Source organism: Amblyraja radiata, chromosome 8, assembly GCF_010909765.2.
Source record: "Amblyraja radiata isolate CabotCenter1 chromosome 8, sAmbRad1.1.pri, whole genome shotgun sequence".
In the NCBI taxonomy this organism is placed as follows: Eukaryota; Metazoa; Chordata; class Chondrichthyes; order Rajiformes; family Rajidae; genus Amblyraja; species Amblyraja radiata.
Genome location: NC_045963.1, coordinates 68,437,786 through 68,453,843, shown reverse-complemented (window position 1 = coordinate 68,453,843; position 16,058 = coordinate 68,437,786). Strand labels below are relative to the sequence as shown.

The 16,058-nt window shown below is 43.3% G+C and overlaps 1 protein-coding gene across 1 annotated transcript in view; it reads right to left on the bottom strand.

The window, feature by feature from the left end:
- memo1 (mediator of cell motility 1) overlaps window positions 1-16,058 on the bottom strand; it is a 42,764-nt gene that overhangs the window by 14,330 nt on the left and 12,376 nt on the right. The window contains exons 3-4 of the mRNA XM_033026174.1: window positions 11,296-11,364; window positions 3,164-3,276 (exon numbers count right to left, since the gene is read on the bottom strand). Of these exons, the coding sequence (XP_032882065.1) occupies window positions 3,164-3,276; window positions 11,296-11,364 (182 nt within the window). The remainder of the gene's footprint in view (window positions 1-3,163; window positions 3,277-11,295; window positions 11,365-16,058) is intronic.

The window sequence follows — 16,058 nt, the reverse complement described above, 5'->3', positions numbered from 1 at the left end:
GATTTGGGCAAAATCAAGAAGCAGAAACAAAGAAGTCGAAGGCTCCCCCAGTTTGAAGAAGGGTCCTGACTCGAAATGTCACCCATCCTTTTTCTCCAGAAATGCAGCCTGACCTGCTGAGTTACTCCAGCTCTTTGTGTCTACCTTTGGGCAAAATCAATATGGATTTATATGAAGTCATGTTTGACAATTCTGATGCAACTCTGAGGTTGCAACTCTAGAATATTCAGGGGTATACAGTTAAACCTGGTGTATTTTGACTTTCAGAAAGCCTTTGGTAAGGTGCCACACTATAGACCATGAACCCAAATTAGAGTTAATATCTTTGTATGCATGGAGAATTGATCGATCCTTGGAGAACAGGCAGCAGGAAAAAATGATAGACACAAAATGCTGGAGTAACATCAGGACAGGTAGCATCTCTGGAGAGAGGGAATGGGTGACGTTTCGGGTCGAGACCCTTCCTCAGACTGAGGGTCAGGGAAGAGGAAGTCTAGTGATAGAGATACAGCTCTGAAACAGGCCCTTCGGCCCAATGGGTCCGCGTCGACCAGCGATTCCCACACATTAACACTATCCTACACCCACAGGGACATTTTTTACATTTACCAAGCCAATTAACCTACAAACCTACGTCCTTGGAGAGTGGGAGTAAAGCGAAGATCTCAGAGAAAACTCATGCAGGTCACGGGGGGAAGGTACAAACTCCACACAGACAGCACCCATAGTCGGGATCGAACCCGGTGTCCGGCGCTGCATTCGCTGTAAGGCAGCAACTCTACCGCTGCGCCACCGTGACCGCATAGAGGGGTAAAGTGTGAAAAAGACAGATCAACGCAGACGATGTTCAAGGAAATGTAGATTGGTTCATTTTTAGCTGTGGGGAAGGTGACAAGGGGTCATTTTCAGGATGGAATACTGTGGGGATCAATGCTGGGGCCCTGGCCGCTCACTATCTATATTAATAATTTAGATCATCTGTAGTATGTCCAAGTTTGCTGATGATACAAAGCTAGGTGGCAGTGTGTGTGTGTGTGTGTGTGAGGCTTTACATAACCAAAATGTAACATGATTCATTATTATCTCTTGGTTTTTATTTCCCTTCCTCATAATGAAATTTATAATTCATTACACTCGTAAACAGCTTATCACACAACATAGACCACATAGGCCAATCAGCCTGATTACTTGATGTAACCTTTGGGTATTTTTATGTCATATACAATTATTCCCTTCCACTTCAGACTAAAATTAATTGATGTGACAGGCAGTGTTGAAAATGATGAAAGGTGGGGAGAAAGGGAAGATATTTCTCCTTGAACAGAGAATAGAAGCCAGATCTGAACATAGAAACATAGAAATTAGGTGCAGGAGTAGGCCATTCGGCCCTTCGAGCCTGCACCGCCATTCAATATGATCATGGCTGATCATCCAACTCAGTATGCCGTACCTGCCTTCTCTCCATACCCTCTGATCCCCTTAGCCACAAGGGCCACATCTAACTCCCTCTTAAATACAGCCAATGAACTGGCCTCGACTACCCTCTGTGGCAGAGAGTTCCAGAAATTCACCACTCTCTGTGTGAAAAAGTTCTTCTCATCTCGGTTTTAAAGGATTTCCCCCTTATCCTTAAGCTGTGACCCCTTGTCCTGGACTTCCCCAACATCGGGAGCAATCTTCCTGCATCTAGCCTGTCCAACCTCTTAAGAATTTTATAAGTTTCTATAAGATCCCCTCTCAATCTCCTAAAGTCTAGAGAGTATAAACCAAGTCTATCCAGTCTTTCTTCATAAGACAGTCCTGACATCCCAGGAATCAGTCTGGTGAACCTTCTCTGCACTCCCTCTAGGGCAATAATGTCCTTCCTCAGATTTGGAGACCAAAACTGTCCGCAATACTCCAGGTGTGGTCTCACCAAGACCCTGTACAACTGCAGTAGAACCTCCCTGCTCCTACTCAAATCCTTTTGCTATGAAAGCTAACGTACCATTCGCTTTCTTCACTGCCTGCTGCACCTGCATGCCTACTTTCAATGACTGGTGTACCATGACACCCAGGTCTCGTTGCATCTCCCCTTTTCCTAGTCGGCCACCATTTAGATAATAGTCTGCTTTCCTGTTTTTGCCACCAAAATGGATAACCTCACATTTATCCACATTATACTGCATCTGCCAAACATTTGCCCACTCACCCAGCCTATCCAAGTCACCTTGCAGTCTCCTAGCATCCTCCTCACAGCTAACACTGCCCCCCAGCTTAGTGTCATCCGCAAACTTGGAGATATTGCCTTCAATTCCCTCATCCAGATCATTAATATATATTGTAAATAGCTGGGGTCCCAGCACTGAGCCTTGCGGTACCCCACTAGTCACTGCCTGCCATTGTGAAAAGGACCTTCTGAATTTTGTAGTCGGCAGGGCAGTACTCTGCATATCGCCAACTTGGACAATTTTACATTTTTATCAGGCCAATTAACCTACAAACCTGTACGTCTTTGGAGTGTGGGAGTAAACCGAAGATCTCGGGGAAAACCCACGCAGATCACGGGGAGAACGTACAAACTCCATACAGACAGCACCTGTAGTCGGGATCAAACCCGGGTCTCTGGCGCTGCATTTTGCTGTAAGGCAGCAACTCCACCGCTACATATTACTACATAGTAATAAATCATGCAGGGAACTTCTTCAGAATGAGGATCTTACCACAGAGAGAAGTTCAGATAAGCAACACAAAAGGAGGAACTAAATAAACATGCAAAGAGGGAACAAAATAAAAATTCATGCTACGGTTAAATGAAGTAGTAGGAAGAAGCAGAAATGCCACCACAGATCTATTGAATAAAACGACTCTTCTCTCTTCAATATAAATACATTGCATTTTGCCTATCCCATCTCGTAAGCTTGTAGCTTCAAATCACTACACCTAGCTTTGTGCATTTCAGGGAATTTATGGTAAACTTTTCAAACTCCATATTTACTAGTCACTGCATTTTGTCATCCGTTATATCTACTACTTGCCCTCGTATAAATCACGATAAGGGCATCAGGTAATCCTGGCATCTATTGCTTCACACACAGTTAATGGCGCCACATATATTGCTTTGCAATAAGAATGAAGAGCCAAGCTTTGCAATAAGGATGAAGGGCCAAAGATTAACACTTACTCTTTTGATCGATGCGTAGATCGTACAAAGGCGTTCTATAAATATCTGCAGTGGATAGAGCACAGCGAGATAGAGGTGCATGGTGCGATGGTCCCAAGATAAAAACTCTGCGTCTGGCAAATTAAATTGACAAGTTAAATGATCACCTTCTTTCTGTTTTAACACAACCAGTGATGTAAGTGACAAAAACATTTGCCTGATCTCAAGAGTGCTGTTATATGATGACATTTGCACAGAGTTGAACGTCATAATCTCTATCTCCCATGCTCTAAGGGTCACGGAGGAATCATAGCTGAGAAAGACTATTTACCTAATCTTAGTTCATTCACTTCAATGCAGTACATTGCTGTTTCTGAAATGTTTCATGTGTGGGTTTCTTTCGGCTCCAATTTGAAATTTTATTGACCACCAAGTGTAGAATTTCTCTTAAAAATTAGACTGCCTTAAAAATGTCGCGTTTCTCCCTTAATTCTACTTTCACGACATAATTAAAAGTATTCATTGTCTATTATTCCCGAGTTGTCTTCCACTTGGAATCGTCTGTACATTTGACCACTGTGTGTAAAGCTTCCAAATAGTGCTCAAAGATCATTTTTAATCAATCACCTCATGTTGAATTTCTCACTATTAACACCTTTAAAATCTCCCAAGATTCTCCCTTAGTTCTACTTTTACAACATAATTAAAAGTATCCATCCTATCTAGTATTCCTGAGCTGTCTTCCATCTTGGGATCCTCTGTGAATTTGAGCACTTTGTGTAGAGCTTTTCAATATTGCTCAAAGCTAACGTTACATCAACTGAGAATATTAAAGGAACCTTTTCTTGAATACTTTAGACATTAAAAATACAGTGCGGAATCAGGCCATTCAGCCCACCGAGTCCGTGACGACCAGTGATACCCCGAACACTGACACTATCCTACACACTTGGGACAATTACAAATTTTGCCGAAGCCAATTACCCTACAAACCTGTACGTCTTTGGAGTGTGCAAGGAAACCGGAGCACCTGTTGAAAACCCACGCGGTCACAGGCAGAATGTACAAATTCATACAGTAGTACACCTGTCGTCAGGATCAAACCCTGTAACGTTCCTCCTTTGCTGCTGTACTTTAATACCCCAAATGTACATTCATTTTGAACCCATTGGAAGGCTGGTGGAACTGACAATAACTTTGAAGAATATATAAATTGCCAGAAGCTTCCCCAGAATTTTACCTACAAGATGGTGACAGATTTGGGAGGAGCAACTCATCCCAAAGAACAATCAACTAACTGTGTGTAGCCTACAACTACATCAAAACAGTGGACACAGCAATACTGAATGAGAATTGCTTACGCAACACATTGCAATCATTGTAGTCAACAAAAAATGCGAACAAAAATAACATGAATTAACATTCAGGAACAAAATGTGGTTGGCAAAACACAGTGAATTCTGCTTGCATATTATCAATTAATTGGGCAGCACAGCAATCGAGCTGCTGCCTTACAGGTCCAGAGACCCGGGTTCGATCCTGACCATGGGTTTGTACATTCCCCCCATGACCTGCATACATTCTCTCTGGGTGTGTCGGTTTCCTCCCACTCTCCAAATACGTACAGGTTTGTAGGCTAATTAGATTGGTAATAAGATTGTAAAGTGTCCCTAGTGTGCGTAGGATAGTGTTAGTGTGCAGGGATCGCTGGGCGGCATGGACTTGGTGGGCCAAATGGCATGTTTCCACGCTGTCTCTAAACTAAACTAATTACATTCAGACTCAGTTCAGAATATGCCCGAACAAATGTTAAACTCTTGGAAGTTACATCCTGGAAAATGAATCAGTTCTGATGATTTTATGCACTGTTTTAGGAGGTACTGGATGTTAGTGAGGCTCTGCCCATAAACAAATTTAATATTGCAGTGAACATAATATAATGCAAGCATTAACCTGAATTACAAATGGCAGTGGTCAGTGTGGATAAGCACCACGAGAGTTGATGCATGTCTGTGATGGATATTGGTCAAGGTGTCTCTCAATCTGACCACAGAGATACAGGAGAGGAAGGAAGCTGACATTACTGACATAGCATGTGTAACTAAAATGGAATTTAAAGAAAGATGATGATTTTTAGTGAGGTTCAGCTCCTGATCTTGGAAATCAGATGTGCCCACGGTAACTGGGATAGGAAATTAATTCAATATGTATATTTTGAAAGAACACAAGTTCCACTTGCAGTTTTCCAGTGGCTGGTGCCAGTTGTTACTGGAAGTAACAGATGAAGAGGATCGCCTTATGGGAAGTCATCTGGTTATTGTTTGACATTGATCTGCACTTGGAAAACGAAACCAAGCACTGCTGATATCGTGCAAGTGAACAAGAAGGGTCCCAACCAAAACCATTGTCGGTCAATTTCCCTCCACCGATGCTGCCCAGCCCATTGAGTTCCTCCAGCAGTTTGTTTTTTGTTCAAGATTCCAGCAACCCCGACTCTTGTTTCTCTCTCTAAAGTCCCTGTTTCTGATCCACAAAAGAATACTGACGGATAAGCGGGTCTTGTCGCTGTTTTGTTTCACACAGATGCCACAGTCCATCTCGTCCATACTGTCAGACAGCAGAGATGCTCCATTGTAAAACACATTGTTACAAAGAGTCACTTGGAAGGAATGCACAACACAGAGAAGGCAATTCAGTCCCAGATAGACCAGCTTTTTTATTCCTTGATGTCTCCTTGCGTGTACTTATGCTACTTGCATTACAATCATCTTGAGTTCACACTAACTGTTCTCTGAGTAAATATGTCACTCCTTCATTCTCTGTGGGTTTATCCATGATAATCTTATATTGATGGCCCTCATACTGTGCTAGTCCCACATTCCTGCGTTTGGCCCATATCCTGTTAAGCCTTTCCTATCCATGTACCTATCCAAATGTCTTTTAAATGTTGTTATAGTACCTGCCTCAACTACCTCCCCTGGCAGATCATAGAATCTTATAGAAACTTACAAAATTCTTAAGGGGTTGGACAGGCTAGATGCAGGAAGATTGTTCCCGATGTTGGGGAAGTCCAGAACAAGGATAAGGGGGAAATCTTTTAGGACCGAGATGAGAAAAACATTTTTCACACAGGTGAATCTCTGGAACTCTCTGCCACAGAAGGTAGTTGAGGCCAGTTCATTGGCTATATTTCAGAGGGAGTTAGATGTGGCCCTTGTGGCTAAAGGGATCAGGGGGTATGGAGAGAAGGCAGGTACAGGATACTGAGTTGGATGATTAGCCATGATCATATTGAATGGCGATGCAGGCTCGAAGGGCCGAACGGCCTACTCCTGCACCTATTTTCTATAACCTTCGACACCTGTACTAATCAAAAATCTATCTATCTCTGCCTTAAAAATATTCACTGACCTGGCCTCTACAGCTTTGGCAAAGAATTTCACAGATTCACCACCCGCTGACTAAAGGGATTTCTCCTCATCTCCTTCCTAAAATAACGTCCTTTAATTCTGAGGCTATAACTTCTAGTTCTAGATTCTCCCACTAGTGGAAACATGCTCTCCACATCCACTCTATCCAAGCGTTTCACTATTCCGTATGATTCAATGAGGTCCCCACTTATTCTTCTAAACTCCGGCGAGTACAGGCCCAGTGCCGACAAATGCTCATCATATGTTAACCCACTCATTCCTGTTATCATTCTTGTAAACCTCCTCTGGACCCTCTCCAGAGCCAGCACATCCTTCCTCAGAAATGGTGCCCAAAACTGCTCACAATATTCCAAAGGCGGGCTGACCAGCGCCTTATAGAGCTTCAGCATTACATCCATGTTTTTGTACACAAGCCCTCTTGAAATAAATGCTAGCATTGAGTCTGCTTTCCCTGACAAGCTCCTACATGGGCCGTTTAAGTACAAAGTATCTATTAATCCGCTGGTAAAAATTGAAGGGACGCTTCCGTTTTCACACACTACAATCAAGTGGCCCTTCATGAGCAGACAATGAAGCTTTCTCTGCTGAAGCACTCGACAGTCCCACTCCACCACCTTCAAAAGGAAACGTGGTGAAGTGGGGCTGTGGAGTAGGAGGTTTATCACAATGCATGAAAATTAAACAGCAATCGGAACAGTTGTGTTACTGTTCGGGCATTCAACCGGGGAACACACATGCATTATTTGCACAGGTCAATCGAACAAAGGAAAATATATAGTAGACCCATGAGTATTTGAAACTGGTGAGGATGCTGTACCACCATGTATAGTTTTTAAGCAGAATGATCCCCATCTCCAAATCTTGGTTTTTGTTTAGTTTAGAAATATTGCGCAAAAACAGGTTCTTCAGCCCACCGAGCCCGCACGGACCAGCGATCCCCGCATACTAACAGTAACCTACACACACACTAGGGACAACTTTACATGTGTACAAAGCTAATTAACCTACAAACCTGTACTTCTTTAGAGTGTGGGAGGAAACCGTAGCTTCCCGGAGAAAACCCACGCAGGTCACGGGGAGAACGTACAAACTCTGCACACAGTGGTCAGGATTGAATCCGGGTCTCTGGCGCTGTAAGACAGCGACTCTACCGCTGTGCCACCCTATCTCACTGTGTCTCTTGCAGTGCAGACCCTGAAGACAGCAATCTAACCATAGGAATTTGGTTACCTGTTCCAAGTCAAATTACAGCTGTTTACTTTCTGTTATCACAGGCTCCTCAATGAGGCCCACGATTGAGTTTTTGTTCTATGTACGAGAAGCATATATGAGCAGTACACATTTCTTGGCCTCAATTCCCCTTGAGCAGAGGACAAAGAGACATTTGCTTGTGTCTGGAGATGGTACATTCTGTGCTGTTGCAATATGGTCCAGAATCCAGACCCAATGACACCGAAGGAACTATATGTGACCAAAAAAGGCACAAAAGAGTGTTGGAGTACCTCAGCGGGTCAGACAGCATCTCAACTTTGTAAACCACCATCTGAAGTTCCTTGTTTCTAATGTATGATGAAATTTCATGGGGAGAACGGATGGTGGCCAGAAGGTAGTAGGGGGAGAGGGGTGGGAAAATGGAAAATCAGTAAGCAGATGAACAGTAACAGAATTGCAGCCTGGAGCATCTTAACTCAGTGACTACTAGTAATCAGCAGCACAGTGTAGCAGTACGACACACTGCTCACAAGTCAACTTAACGTCTTACAATGCAATAAGCTTTTCAGCCACTGGCTCCACTCCATTTTATCAGCTCCATCGTTTTAGCGGAATTCCCCTGGCTTTCTCGTCAAATCACATAATACCCTTATTGTCCAAGGAAGTCTATCTCCCTCTTAAATAATTCAAATAATCTACATTTCGCCACATCAAGGACGGTGTATTACACACTGTGGCAACACTCGTGCAAGACGATTTTGTGGATGTATTTTTAAATCCGTGTTCTAATTATTGGACAATCACTTATTCTCAATATTTCACAGGGAAAAGAAAGTCCATTTTCCGTCTTTTCTACCAATTCCCAGCACTGTTTAACACACGCCAAAAGGAACGTCTCTTGTCGTTCTCAGCTTCGGACACTCAGTTTTTCCAACCTAAATTCCCCTCTAGTCACCACCAAATCTACCAACTCAAAGAGCCATAGCGCAATTCTCCAAGGCCAGTATCTGCTCCCTGCAGATATGAACACACAAACATCACTACAATCTACATCTACAACATGCTACAATCAAAACGCTCTCTGCAGCCTGTTATAACACTTCTACATAATCAATTCTGTATTTCTATCTATATTCTTAAAACTAAGACAATTTAATTTAAACACAGTTTAATGTTCACAAATTATATTGTACCAGTAGAGGTAGCTAAAAAAACCCAAAGTGCTGAAATAACTCAGCGGTTCAGGCAACATCTCTGGAGTACATGGATAAGTGACGTTTCGGGTTGGGATCGTTCTTCTTACAGATTGCGGTGAGGGGGGTGGGGGGGGGGGAGAATAGAGAGAGAAAGTTGGGCGGGGGCAGGACAAAGGCCACAGGGGAGAGGCGTTTTTGATTGGCAGATGGCTGGTCAAATGCCAGAAAGGAAAGCCCAAAAGTGTCCAATAAGGATAGAAGAGGCTCGAATTGAGAGGCCAGAGGAAGGAATCGAGGATGTTGACCCGGGAGGGGTAAAGGGGAGAAATGAGTGCCAATCCAGGTGGGCCACAGGGAGGAGAGGGGAATGGGGAGGGGTTTGTAGGTTGGTTACCTTAAACTGAAGGATTCGATTTTCATACTGTTAGGTTGTAAGCTACCCAAGCAAAATATGAGGTGCCGTTCCTCTAGTTTGCATGGTGCCTAGATCCCTAATCTCTCAAACTACTTTCTTATTCTTATCAGACATACTTCCAAATTTGGACAATTCTCGTTTGATACTCGTTATAAACTCTTACATTTTACTCTGCCAGTGCCTAAACCTCAACTTCCTTACATCATATAGTGCCCAGCTGTGCAGTATACTTGACATTATTTATATTTGTATATATCCTTTACCTTTGATGCCTGGTCCTTATTAAAACCATTACTCTCTGTCAACTGGCAGATTGCCCTACACAGCTTCAACTCCATTTAATGTCCAAGAGATGTAGACAGACATACATGATAGACAACCTTAGACTGCAATATCTGGTTTGAAAACTAAACACTATTGTGCCCTGGTTCCATCTGTGTTTTAAAAAAAAAACATTTCTCAACTGGATATATCACCTGCAAAATGTGATAATGTTTTTTATTGAGCATGCATTATAAACAGCTCAAATTTAAGAAGTGACCCGAGCTTATACAAAACAATGTGTACTCCTTTAAATCTTCAGTTCTTCAATCTATCCCACTTGTACGCCACAAGCATACTTTTTGTTTACTACACTTCCGGGTGTTGTAATACCCAGAATGTTGAATGTTGTACCATTTATGTGCAAGTCGAGGGGCGTTAGTTTATAACAAAAGCAGTGGGTTTAGCGAATGGAGGGAGGAGGGTAGGGAGGGGAAAGCACCACTATACACCACACCTAAACCTGAAAATAACAGTTAAATATTTTAGGTACACAAAATTGCTGGAGGAACTCAGCGGGTGCAGCAGCATCTATGGAGCGAAGGAAATAGGCGACGTAAGAAGGGTTTCGGCCCGAAACGTCGCCTATTTCCTTCGCTCCATAGATGCTGCTGCACCCGCTGAGTTCCTCCAGCAATTTTGTGTACCTTCGATATTCCAGCATCTGCAGTTCCCTTTTGAACAGTTAAATATTTTATATCGGTTCTATCACCACCTAATTGGTGATACATATCCACCGGGTGGCGCTAGCAATGGCTGCCGTGCCAAAGTCTGTCTGTCCTTTCCTTCTATGTGTTTTAATTGTATGTGTTAAATGTATGTTTTTAGTGTTCTTTAGTTTCTTTTATGTGGTGGGGGGGGGGGGGGGGGGGGTTGGGGGAATCATTTTCTAATCTCTTACCTCGACGGAGATGTGATTTTTTTCCGTATCGTATCTCCGTCCGCATCGAGGAGTTGGGGGCCTCTGCTGGAGACCGACTTTGAGAGCGCCACTGTGGTCGCTTGCGGACTTACCTCGCGGAGCTCACGATCCGTTTCCCAGGGGTTGACCTCGGGTGCTTGCGGACTTTAACATCACGGAGCCCGCGTCTCTGGTCAGAGACCGACTTCAGGAACTCTAAACCGTAGGAATTTCGACCGCCCCAATGCAGGAGTTTCGGTTGCCCTGACGTGGAAGTTTCGATCGCCCGGCTGCGGGAGGTTCGGCTGCCCCGACCGTGGGAGAATAAGAGGGAGAAGGTTGGACTTTCTTGCCTTCCATCATGGTGAGGAATGTGGGGAATCTGCTGTGGTGGATGTTTATGTTAACTTTTATGTAGTTTTGTGTCTTGTTACTTTTTTTTTGTATGACTGTATGGTAATTCGCATATCACTGTACCTTAATTGGTACATGCGACAATAAAAGACCTTTGAAACCTAATTCCAAAGGCTTTAGTTATGCTGATGTTTATTATCTGGTAATGTTTCATTGACTTAACGGTACCTATCGCCAATTATAGTCAGGCGTCCCTTTAAAATTTTGCTTTGTTTATGACAATAGCTGCTAGAAGACAATCCCCAGAATTAAGATTTACTTACGTGATGGATGGATCCACTTGTTTATAAGCATGAGCAGCACAAGATCCACAGTACGTGTACCCTGCGTGACTGTGAAGACAAAAACAGAGGTTTGCGCAAGTCCAGAGCTGAACAAAATGTCCACGGCAAGCACAGGTTCTTGCTCCAAAACATGGTGAGATGGGTCCTTCAGCCAGCAGTCCACTGAAGGGCAGAGTTCCAACTCAGTTCAGTTTACTGTCACGTGTACCAAGGTACAGTGAAAAGCTTTTTGTTGCGTGCTAACCAGTCAGCAGAAAGACAATACATGAATACAATCAATACATTATTGTGTATAGACGCATGCTAAGGAAATAACGTTTAGTGCAAGGTAAAGCCAGCAAAGTCCGGTCAGGGGTAGTCCGAGGGACATCAAAGAGGTAAACCGTAGATCAGCACTGCTCTCTGGTTGTGTAGGATGATCATGTTATCATGATCTGATAACAGCTGGGAAGAAACTATCCCTGAATCTGGAGGTGTGCGGTTTCACATTTCTATACCTTTTGCCTGATGGGAGAGGGGAGAAGAGGGAGTGGCCAGGGTGCAACTCGTCCTTGATTATGCTGTTGGCCTTGCCGAGGCAAAATGAGGTATAAATGGAATCAATAGAAGGGAGGTCAATGAAGCAAGATTAAACCAAGTATTTCTCAGCATGGGAGGAAGGTCACTGGGCCTGCACCACTGTATATACCAGCAGCAGCTGGAGAAACATCAACTGCTGACTGCTTTGGGCACAGAGAGAAAAGATTGGACAAGAAATGCAAAAATAAAAGGCATTAACATAAAATATATCTTCAAAAGAGCTGGAAAGACTTAGGCAATCAGGTTCCAGATCCCTTCAGAAAGATATCAATAGAGAATTCCCTCCTCTGCACTTTTCAGCAAAATACACCAAAATGTTCCCCAAGGTGACCCATTCAAAGCCTCAGGAGAATGTCCACTCTCACACAAACAGGCAGATTGCAGCTTTGAGGGCTGCCTATCTGTTGTGAAATTAGGCGTGTGGCCTAGTACCACACTTTGCCAATGTTGGCATCTTTCACGTGTCTCCTTGCTTAAACGGATTATAGATTCTCCTTGGCAAATAGCTTCTCCATTATCAGAGTGAGGCCAAACACAAATTGGAGGAACAGCACCTCATATATTGCTTGGACAGATTACAACCCACTGTATAAATATTGACTTCTCTAACTTCAAGTAACCCTTATCCCCTCTCTCTCTCCATCCCTCCCCCACCAAAATCATTGTACTAGTTTCAAAGTTGTCTTGAGCCACATTATCTGTAACTCGTTTCACCTAACCCCTAGCTAACAATGGCCTGTTTCCTTCATCATCATTACTTTTTAGCAAATGTTTCATTCATTTGTTCTAAATCTCTACATCACCGTCTATATCTCTCGTTTCCCTTTCCCCTGACTCTCAGTCTAAAGAAGGGTCTCGACCCGAAACGTCACCTATTCCTTTTCTCCAGAAATGCTGTCTGACCCGCAGAGTTACTCCAGCTTTTTGTGCCTTCTTCAGTTTGAACTAGTATCTGAAGTTCCTTCCGACACATAAAGGAAGCCCATATTGGAGACAATTAATATAGGCGGTGTGGTGGAAAATTCTGCTTGCACTTTTAGTCTGTGCGAAAATACATGAAGTTTCAGGAGACATCTGTAGTAGGTGAAATCAATATGTGCACTGCCAAGAGGAGATCTACTCGACAGGGTTTTGAAAATGACAAATATCCTTTGGCGATAAATATAAGATGCCACATATAAAATAGTTACTAGATGAGGAGGAAAAAGATACATAGAACAGATGGTGGGTTGATTTCTTTATGATTAAATCAAAGACAATTGGATTCTGGACAGGACAAATTAAGTACTAAGTGCAGATCACAATACAGGTGAAGGGCAGTCCACAATGGGATTAATTTTGAATCAGTCTAGCTAATAACCGCTACAGACATATAACGTCGGATATTCTCCATTTTCGATCGTCGTGGGGTTTGCTGATGTAAGATTTAACTGCTAATGAGACAGGTCTTTGTAGCGAAAATAGACACAAAATGCTGGAGTAACTCAGCGGGTCAGGCAGCATCTCCAAAGAGAAAGAATAGATGAAGTTTCGGGTCGGAACCCATCCTCAGTGCCGCTATGAAATTAACACAAAAAAATCTAACTACCATGGACGTGAATAACATGGACTTCAAGGGATGGATTATCGCCAGGCCCTGGGATTAGAGTCTAAAAAGCAACTGCAGTTGCAGGAGATTCCTTTCAATCTGTCCAAATTGCCCCTGGGATAAAAAGGTTTTAGGAAGGAATAGTAGATGCTGGTTTACACCAAAAATGGACACAAAATGCTGGAGTAACTCAGTGGGACAGGCAGCATCTCTGCAGAAAAGGAATGGGTGATGTTTCTGGACGAGATTCTTCTGCAGACTTGTGCTCAAGATGAAAATGTGTGATATCGCTGATCTTAGTGAAGGTGTGGAATTAGGAGGTTCCAAGATACTAATGGAGGAATAATGAGGTACATCCAACTTTAGCCAGCATGTACATCATTGGAGACATTGGAGACGACTGTGTATTCATGCAATGTTCTTCGACATGGTTGAACTGCCTTGTTTTGGAGGAGAAAGGTATGGTAGCACAATGGGATAACTCCCTCCGCTTCCTCTAATAGTGCCATTGGATCTTAAACATCTTTGGAATGATGCTAACTGAACATCAGTTAAAAAGACAAACCCTCCAACAGTGCACCATTCTCGTAACAAGATTCGACCTTGGACATGTACATAATCCAGTGCACAGTCCCAGATATATAACACGACAACCCAGTCAAGTTGTACCATCGTTGTTTATGGACAACATTGTGCCCTTGTTGCAGCGTTCAGCATAGAGTTTTGCAGAAGAGAATGCAAACTATGGAAAACAAGTTGTATTACTGCAATAGACACAAAGTGCTGGAGTAACTCAACAGGCAGGCAGTATCTCTGGAGAAAAAGGAAGGGTGATGTTTCAGATCGGGACCCTTCTTCAGACTGAAAGTGGGGGGGGGGGGTGAAGAGCTGGAGGCGTGAAAAGACCAGGACCACTTATGGCCGGACACAAATGACCTCAGGAAGGGCAGTGCCTGGTTCGCCCATTGTTGGCTTGGGAAGGCATGATTTCAAGAGGGATACGATGTACTGCAACGTTCATACGTATACTAATCTCATCTAAAACTATTCACATCAGCCAAAGTTGGTTAATAGTGTCGGCTTTTACTTGACTGATAACTGAGACTAAAATTAATGGTTCAAAAAGGAAAAATAAAATCACATCAAAGAATATTGTGTTTATAAAACACCATACGAAGCACTTTGCAGGCAATAAATGTATGAAAGGGTCTCCCCACAACCTCCGACACCAGTACTAATCAAGAATCTATCTATAGATTCTGAAGAAGGGTTTCGGACCCTATTTCCTTCACTCCATAGATCCTGCTGCACCCGCTGAGTTTCTCCAGCATTTTTGTGTACCTTCGATTTTCCAGCATCTGCAGTTCCTTCTTAAACACAAGAATCTATCTATCTCTGCCTTAAAAATATCTACTGACTTGGCCTCTACAGCATTCTGTGGGAAAGAATTCCACAGATACATCAATTGACATCCAATTTGTTCGTAACGTTGTCCCAGAAAAACACCATGGAATGCATGATAAAATGTGTAGGAAGGAACTGCAGATGCTGGATTAAACCGAAGACAGACACAAAAAGCTGGAGTAACTGAGCAAGACAAGCAACTTCTCTGGAGAGAAGGAATGAGTGACATTTCGGTTCAAGACACTTTTTCAGACCGTTCTGAAGAAGGGTCTCGACCCGAAATGTGATATTTTCTGCCCACCCAAGAGGAAGGATGGGACCTCGATTTAATGTGGGATTTTCTGGACGATCTTGCTGCAGATTGTCGAGCTAGATTATGTGCTGCAGTCTCAAGAGAGACTTTGAATTGTATGTATCCTTCCTACCCAGGAGGCAAAATTGCCAACATTTAAGCAAGATGTCATCACAAATGGAAGCATGCCTTGCTTGTAAACAAAACATTGAAGGAAAGGCTTCTATTTCAAAATCAACCCAGTAATAATATGAAGAAGATGATATGGAGTCATGAAATTAAGGTGAAGGTAAAATGTCAGTTTAGGGTAAGTATTCTTGCCTCAATCAATAGGCTGAATGCTCATGTTCCACTCCTGTGGAGTCGAGAGCTCAAATTACAAGATAAAACTAGTGGTGTGGCATTGAGTGACTACTGCAATAAACGAGTGCTATCATCGGGGTGAGATGCAAAATCTTTTTGCACTGGTGAACACATGTAATCCTGAGGCACTAGTCAAAGATGGGGTCCTCCTGGACAGCTCTCTTCCCAGTCAACAACACCACAAGAAAAAAAGTCGGTGTCATCTTGGTACAGGTCTACTCAAACTTCAAACAAAATGGGCTGAAACTCTTTGTGACTCCCAAGGGATGCAATGCCAGTGGACTCGATGGGTCAAATGGCCTAACTCTGCTCCTTTGTCTTAAGGTCAATAAGATGGTCTTATGGTACGCTCCCAGGAGGCTGCGGGCGGCAGACGTTCCCAGGAAGCTGTGGTCCTAGAGAAGCCAGGCAGCGGATCCCTGCGGCCGCACTCAGGGTCTGCGCCGTGGAGCCAACAGGAGAGGATGGGTGCCAGCGATCGAGAATGGGCCCGGCGGTCAAGGAAGGGGCCACGGT